This window comes from Manacus vitellinus, unplaced genomic scaffold (genome assembly GCF_001715985.3).
Source record: "Manacus vitellinus isolate BGI_N305 unplaced genomic scaffold, ASM171598v3 scaffold_5_pilon, whole genome shotgun sequence".
Taxonomy (NCBI): Eukaryota; Metazoa; Chordata; class Aves; order Passeriformes; family Pipridae; genus Manacus; species Manacus vitellinus.
In genome coordinates, this window is record NW_021940682.1 from 75,698 (window position 1) to 82,968 (window position 7,271).

Sequence of the window (7,271 nt, forward strand, 5' to 3'; positions counted from 1 at the left end):
CCAAAGGGCTGAGCCTCCCCTGCCAACAGACACCTGGGTTGTGTGGCAGCTGAAATGGGGCTATGCCTGTGGCTCAGGGCCTGTGGATTGCTGAGGAATGGCAGGGGAGAGTGCTGAGTGGCTGTCCTAGGGAAAATCCATGTCCCCACAGTGCAGGTGACTGCAGCCCACCTCTCTGTGTATCTCTGGGTTGGGAGGGTTTTGGTTTCTTCCTTCACTGGACAGAAGATTTTCAGCCAATTAACATTTTTGCTTTTTACAGTTAAACTTATTTAAAATATGGGACACCTCTAATGAAATTGTGAATCCATGTGTTTTTTTTTTTTGTGGTTTGTCAGCATCTGGTTTCTGCTGATGCAAGACTGAAGGCAATTACTGAATGGTGGTACAAGCTCTTCCACCTCTGCTTTGGCTCTTCAGTAGAAATACTGTCTTCTAATAGGCAGAAGATTATTACATCCCACATTTTTTGCTGTAGAAAATACCCTTTTCTTCTTCCAAAAAAACCAAATTTCATGGGATAAACATTCTGTGTCTTCACTGGCAGTACTGGGGCAGATGCAATAAGAAAACCAGATAAATAGCTCAAAGTTAGAGCAGAGGCACGTGAGACACCAGAGGTCTAGTGAAGGCCATCTTCAGTATTCGGCATGGAAAGGGTATTCCTTGAGATTTTTGGACCTGAAAGAAATCAAAGAGGGAATGTTATTTAAATGCATAACTTAAATGTTATGTAGAGGTGCACTGGGTACACAAAGGAGCCACCAAGGGAAGATCTGCATCATGTAATTACAGGAAGAATATGTGGAGATATATGTCTTTGTTTCTCTAATACAGACAAAGATGAAATGAATATCCAGAATCCATTTTTTATAATTCAAGTTACAGAGAGTTTCCTGAAAACTGAATTCAAAATGAGAATGTAGTTTGTTTTCTTTTTGTTTGTTTGTTTTGTTTTTAAAATGAAAATATTAAACCCTCTCCTGAAAAAGTGTTCTTGGGAAAATCAGTTGGAATTTGAGTTGATGTGATTTTTAAATAAACTGAATTTCCTTCTACCTAGTATCTGTGACACAAAATTCCTTGTAAAGAATATTCAAAGTTTAGGAGTTGGAAGAAAACAGTCAGTGTCTCTTACATGTCCATTTCACAGATCCTCCAGTTTCTGTTAAAGCTCAGAATAGTTGCCATCTCCTCTTTAGTCAATTCAAAGTCAAACACCTAAAAAGAGAAACAGATGGAAATTACCTCTTTGGACAAACCAAACAATGAGGAGAAAGACAGGATTAGAGAGCAGCTCCATGCTGGAGGGTCGATTTTCACTCATGTACCACTGAATTAACAGATAGAAGGACACCTTGTTTTATGGACACAGGAAATACTTTATGAACATTGTTTATTCTATATATGATGTTTCTGGCATGTTACTGTGTGGGGATTCCAAGCAAGCAGTGCCTGCTGATTCATCCATAAGCCACAGAACAGGAATTATCATTAAGGGCCGTTCATTGACCTCTCCGAAAATAGGCCTGGCTTGACAGTCTGTAAAGTTTAGTTAAGCATAAAGAAGGAAAAAGTGCAGTCCTGCTGCCCAAGGAGGACATGGCAAGGATGAGAGAGGATCTCTGTTTGCTCTGCAGGGAGAAGCTGTGCTGTCCCTGAAGGGCAGCACCCAGCTCACTCCTAATCCCTCACCTGGAAGTTCTCCACAATGCGCTGTGGTGTGACAGACTTGGGAATCACAATCACATTTCTCTGGATCTGGAAGCGAAGGAGAACCTGCAAGAACAGACAACTGAGTCAGAAAGAGGATGGTTCCTGCTCTGGAGGAAGCAGAGCCTGTTCCAACAGCTGTTTTCTCTAAGCTGTATGCACTTTGGCAGAGCTGCATTTCAAACCATTCCTATCCCTGCAGCCCAGACAGCACTGCCTGGAGAGCAAAAAGGGAAGTGGTGGAGCCTCACACGGAAGGCCTCCTTTCCCATCCAGTTTTGGAACAATTCCTTTTCTTCCCAGCCAGGCTTTTAGCAGTCTATGCAAAGCTTTCATTCTGTGCAAGAAGACTTGAGAGTGGAAGGTGACATCTGAAGCTGGGTCAAGAATCTTTTGTAGGGCCAAAGAGATAGTGGTAGCGTGTCTTGCAGATCATATAATAAAAAAATCTGTATTGTTAGGGAAAAATCAAAGGAGTGCCAGAATTCATGGATTGGGTAATATGGATAGAGGTTCTACCCTTTCCTGAGCTCTGTTTTCCTAAATGACTGTGTTACAGGAATGAGTACCCACTGTGTGGCACTTACTCACCTGTGCTGGGGTTTTGTTGTGTTTGGCTGCAATCTCATTGATCTTGGGGTCATCCAGAAGGGAAGGATCCCCTGGCTTAGCCCTGCACAGAAAAAACAAATCAATGGCAAGAAACCTCCATAGAAAGATCCAGCCTAGCAACAGAGATCTGTATCTGGGTGAATACTTAATGCTGCAGGTGCAGCTTCAATGTTACAAACATAATCCATGCCAACTTCCTTGCAAATTGCAGAGCAGTCTTACCGTGGTCTGTCAGGACGGCCAAGGGGACAGTATGCTGTCACAGCAATCCCTTTGGATTGACAGTACTTGATCAGCTTCTCCTGGGTGAGGTATGGATGACACTCAATCTGCCAACACAAAAGCACAGAGGCTGTTACTTGGCAGAACTGTTGAAACATTGTGCTCCATGGATTATCTCCTAATCCAGCTAGAGGCTGCCTTTTCCCCTAATTTGCCCATGGCCTGCATGGTAATAGTGTTATCCTTAGTATTGAAAATACCTATTTTTATACAAAGTCCTCATGTAGAATTTGCTATGGGCGTTTCACAAAGCTCATCTCTGGGTTCTTTATTTTTCCAGAGAAACTGTTTTTAAGGAAATACTCCAACATTTGTAAACAGTGGTTCAGCAAGGTGATACCAAAAAGGAAATGTCCAAGTGCCTTGTGTACTCCCAAATATTCCACAGAGAGGGATTTAAAGTACATGCTGTCTACTTTGTTTTTCCTTTTCCCATCCCTTCCTTCAATTGGCATCAGGTATTTATAATGCCTGAAAACCAGTCACCTGAAGTCAGTTTGCAGCTTACCTGGTTATTTGCAGGCTTGTGCTTCAGTCCAGGCTTGTTCAAGATTCTTTCAATCTGCTCATGGTTGAAGTTGGAGACTCCAATGGCTTTTACCAGACCACAGTCCAGCAGCTCTTCCATGGCCTGATACAAAGAGGAGCAAAGTCAACATCCAGTATGCAAGGCAGATCATGATAATGTGGGATTTTTTTTCCTGTCATGATGAGCAGCACTAAATAACTGTTTAGACTTGCAAAGTTCTCTGAGGGAGAAGCATGTACCATCTCACCCAAGCCCAAATTCTCATTCCCTGAGTGTGTGGAAATTCAGACCAAGTTGCACGAGGAAAAGGATGATGATGCTCAGTAATCCATTATTGTGCAAGCACTGGAGGGCTGTGCCCCACACTGTAGGCAAGATCTCCACCTAAAACACCTTTATTTCTGTGAAATTTGTTTGAGCAATTCAAGAAGGGTGCAAAAACTGTGGTGAAAATAATTGTACAGTTGTTATGGTCGAGCAATGAACTTTCTCTAGTTTCAGTCTGGTCTGCAGCTCCACTGGAAGAGCTTGTGCAGCTCACTGTGGGTCAGGTGGTCAAGTAAGACTCGGGGAATAGGAATAACTAGGTAAGGAAGAAGCATGCCCGTTATGAAAAGGTCCTTTGTACTGCCTTATGTTCCTTCCACCTAATTTTGCTTGAATGAGACAACAGTGGTTGTGTGACATAATTAAACCATGGAAAAGACTGATGAGGACAGAGGACATGCCTCTTCTGCTGTGGGCTGAACTTACCTCCCACGTCTGTAGAATATCACTGTTGCTAGGTATAGCCATGCCTTTGTCATCTTTTGGCAACAGCTCCTCTCCTGCCTGTCAGTGAGAGAAAATGCTTGAAATAATCTCTGCTGGGACACTAGCTGTATAAAACAACTAAGTGGGGATGTAAGGAGCTAAAGCTAATAGTGTATGAAAAAAATCCCAAGTAATTCTCATTATAACTTAATTCTTCATGTTGCTTCTTATTCTTAGTTCATGCATTTTGTAACCTCCTATGCCAGTAAAGACAGGTATTTCTGCTGGACCCTTGGAAGTGATCATCCTCAAAATGCATGCAGGGAAGCACACAGGGACTCAGAGAACAATATTCTGGGGTCTTACATGAGTTCACGGTAAGTGTTGTTCTGTTATGCACATTTAGGAGTAATGGCTTCTGTTTTTAAAAAGATATATGGAGGACTGACTTTGTTCCTGTGAACATACACGGTTTATGCTGGAGTACATTTGCTGACAGATGTCCCATGGGGAGGCTCACTGTTGAAGTTGCTGTATTAAGGAAAATTAGAACAGCCTGTATCTAGACAGTATGGCCAAAGTATTTTGAATGATTGGAATTTTCTAGATGCCACAATATTATGCAGTTTCACTTGACGGCTTTTTCTATATAAATCTAACTAAAGCAATATTGAGAGAATAAAATGAAGTTGAGCTTGAAAGCATTAGGTAGAATAGAGATTTTGATCTGGGTGTAGAAGAAAGGAGAGGCTAATGGAATGTGTGTGTATATATATATATATATATAAACTGACATAAATCTTTGAAGTGCATGTAGTCTGTGAAAACTTGATATCTAAAAGCCTCATCTTTTGAAATTCAAGGTCTGTGAAACAACACTGAGTCTCCTACAGGCAAGGTCAGCTCAGTCTCTACTGTATTAAGGACTTGGTGATTAAAGAGAAAAACGGGAATCTTGAAGCATTTACTTTCACTCTGTGATTTTGTAACCTGAACAGGAAAGAATTTCTGTCGCACAGCAAAGCGCAGCCCTCTGTCCCACAAGGGGCAGTTTTCAGATGAGCATGCTTTGGATTTGTAAAAGAAAGGGAAAAAGGCATAACCTGTGCTTGCAGCTGGGAGGCCTGATCTTAGTGCTAGGTCTGCCTGTCCATTATCAAAAGGGCAGAGGACGCTGTGCAAGCCTCACTCTCAGGGGCAGAGATCAGGAGCACAGCTCACATGGCCAGAGTAAAGGTGAATGGGCAGCACTGTCACAGTGCTGGTACACACCAGACACATGCTCTTTCTGGAGCTGCAAGTGCTCCTGGCAGTTTTGAGAAGCTCTCCCAGGAGGAAAAGCCAAAGGCATTGCTGTCACTGTACCTTGAACCCAAAAGGCCAGTGGATGAGGTAGAGATCCAGGTAATCCAGTTTCAGGTCAGCAAGAGTCTTCTGGCAGGCTCTCTTCACTAGAGGCTTCTCATGAAACGTGCACCACAGCTAGGGGCAAAAAACAAGGCACACTGTGACCTTCTGTATTAAAGCTCTTGGGTGCTCTCCTGAACAGCATAGAAATGCTCCATCTCCTTTGGAAGGTCAACTGGAATGAAGTCATGTTAGTGCTTTTCAGATCTGGCATGCTCTGGGATTGGACTGGCCCGTGACACTGAAGGCAGCATGTGTGCAGTGGCAGCACAGTGTTTGAGCAGGATCATAACAAAGTCTGGTTCCATTAGTTCACACATAATTTGTGCTACCCCCTTTTACACAGTCTGGCTTGGCAAGAGGGGGTGTTTACAGGACATGTGTCTGTCATTCCTGAGCATGCACAGAACTCCTGCATTGAACGTAGCAGGCAAAGCCAAGAAAATACAAGGCAAGTGAGAGTGGTTGGCACCAACCTTTGCCTCAGTAAAAAGTAACTTCAGAATCCACCTACATAGCCTGATTTTCTTAATAAGAAAGAGAACACGCCAGTCATACCTTCCTTTAGACATGTGCTGAGCAGATAACACTGTTCCAAGGAGCCCAGAACTGTGTCTTACTCAAACAGCAGAGACACTCCTTTGTCAGGACTGTGAGCCCAGCTGCTGGAAGAAGCACCAGGCAGTGTCAGGCCCATCTCCTCTGCTGTACTTTAGCAGTCAGCAAGGTGCCATTAGCAAACTGGTTCTGCCTCTGTATGAGTCCTTTACACCAAGTGGTCTCAGAGCTCTGCATCACAGGTTTCTACCTTGCTTGGTGCTACCTGGCCCACTCTTACCTTTCCCTGCTTCCCTTCTTTTGCACTAGTCAGTCTGCAGTTGGCCTCCCCTCATCCATGCCCCAGAACTTCTGGGTCTCCTCAACAGAGTGCCAGACCACAGCAGGGTACAGTCTCAGTGTATCCTTCCTAACTCTCCACACAGAATGGGGTGAAGCAGTAAGCTTGTGTCAGGAGTGACTTGAATGTTGTTATGACTTGCTTTATCCTACAGCATGAAATTTTTTCCCAATACTTAAGCTTTTCTACTATAAAATACTATAGGCAAAGCATTCCCCTACCGCTGCTCCAGGATGCAAGAGCATCAGATTCTTACCTTACTGACAACGAAGAGATCTTCTCGTTTCACAGCACCTTCTTTGATTTTCTGCTGGATCCCTTCCCCAATTTCGTTCTCATTCAGGTACACATAGGCACAGTCAAAGTGGCGGTACCCGGCATCGATGGCAGCCATCACTGCAGCTTTGACTTGCCCAGCTGGGGACTGAAAAGAAAGCATAGATATTAAGAATCTCAAATCAGTACATGTTAAATACCCGTATCCTAGCAAAATAACACCAGGGAAACCATCTTACTGAAAGCAATTCCCCCCCCTCGCCCCCCAGGTTGGTGGGACGTTTTTTTCTTTACAAGAACACTTATGTCTTGCAGTCGTAAACATGGGCTCCAGGGCTTGAAGCCAACCTCCAACCTCTGTAGTCCACTCCAATTCGGACTCAGCCCAACAGCCAGGACGAGCAGAGTCCCAAGGACCAGGACAGCTCTCTGGAGCTGGACCAGGGAGAGTGAAGTTTTGTGCCAGGGAGCTCTGCAAATACAGGTGCTTCTCCCTGAAGCTGGTACCTGCCAGGTGCCCAGCCCCAGGAGGGGCATCTTGGCTGTGGTGCTCAGCTGCACATAGGTTGCCATGATCCTTCACGCTGTTTGGGTTGCCCCACTGCAGCTGCCTCTTGCCCGTCTGGTTTAACAGTGACTGGTCGCTGGGCAGGGCAGGGGAAGGTGGTGGAGTGTCAGTGGTGCTCTGGCTCCTCCTATATCCAGAAAACAAGGCTGCAGCTTTTTCTCACGACTCACACAGGTTAATGTAAAGGCTGAAATCAATTTAAAATTGAGGACGTAATTACATGGGGCGTGCAG

At 44.3% G+C, this 7,271-nt stretch overlaps 1 protein-coding gene across 1 annotated transcript; it reads right to left on the bottom strand.

The window, feature by feature from the left end:
- Positions 1 to 334: 334 nt before the first annotated feature.
- On the bottom strand, positions 335 to 7,056 carry LOC103762491 (aldo-keto reductase family 1 member B7). The gene is made up of 10 exons (XM_018080319.2): positions 6,978 to 7,056; positions 6,451 to 6,618; positions 5,255 to 5,371; positions 3,890 to 3,967; positions 3,116 to 3,238; positions 2,548 to 2,654; positions 2,305 to 2,386; positions 1,696 to 1,779; positions 1,139 to 1,221; positions 335 to 681 (listed from the first exon to the last, which is right to left on the bottom strand). The coding sequence occupies exons 1-10, from the start codon at positions 7,041 to 7,043 to the stop codon at positions 639 to 641; spliced, it is 951 nt and encodes a 316-aa protein (XP_017935808.1). The 5' UTR covers positions 7,044 to 7,056; the 3' UTR covers positions 335 to 638.
- Between the last annotated feature and the right edge of the window lie 215 nt (positions 7,057 to 7,271).

What these genes read in the sequence shown, in the direction of transcription:
- LOC103762491 (XM_018080319.2), bottom strand. Translation starts at nt 7,043, where the DNA reads ATGGCAACCTATGTGCAGCTGAGCACCACAGCCAAGATGCCCCTCCTG. An exon ending in ATATTCTACAGACGTGGGAG is followed by an intron (nt 3,239 to 3,889) that starts GTAAGTTCAGCC and finishes TCTTTGTATCAG; the next exon opens with GCCATGGAAGAGCTGCTGGA. An exon ending in ACAACAAAACCCCAGCACAG is followed by an intron (nt 1,780 to 2,304) that starts GTGAGTAAGTGC and finishes CTGTTCTTGCAG; the next exon opens with GTTCTCCTTCGCTTCCAGAT.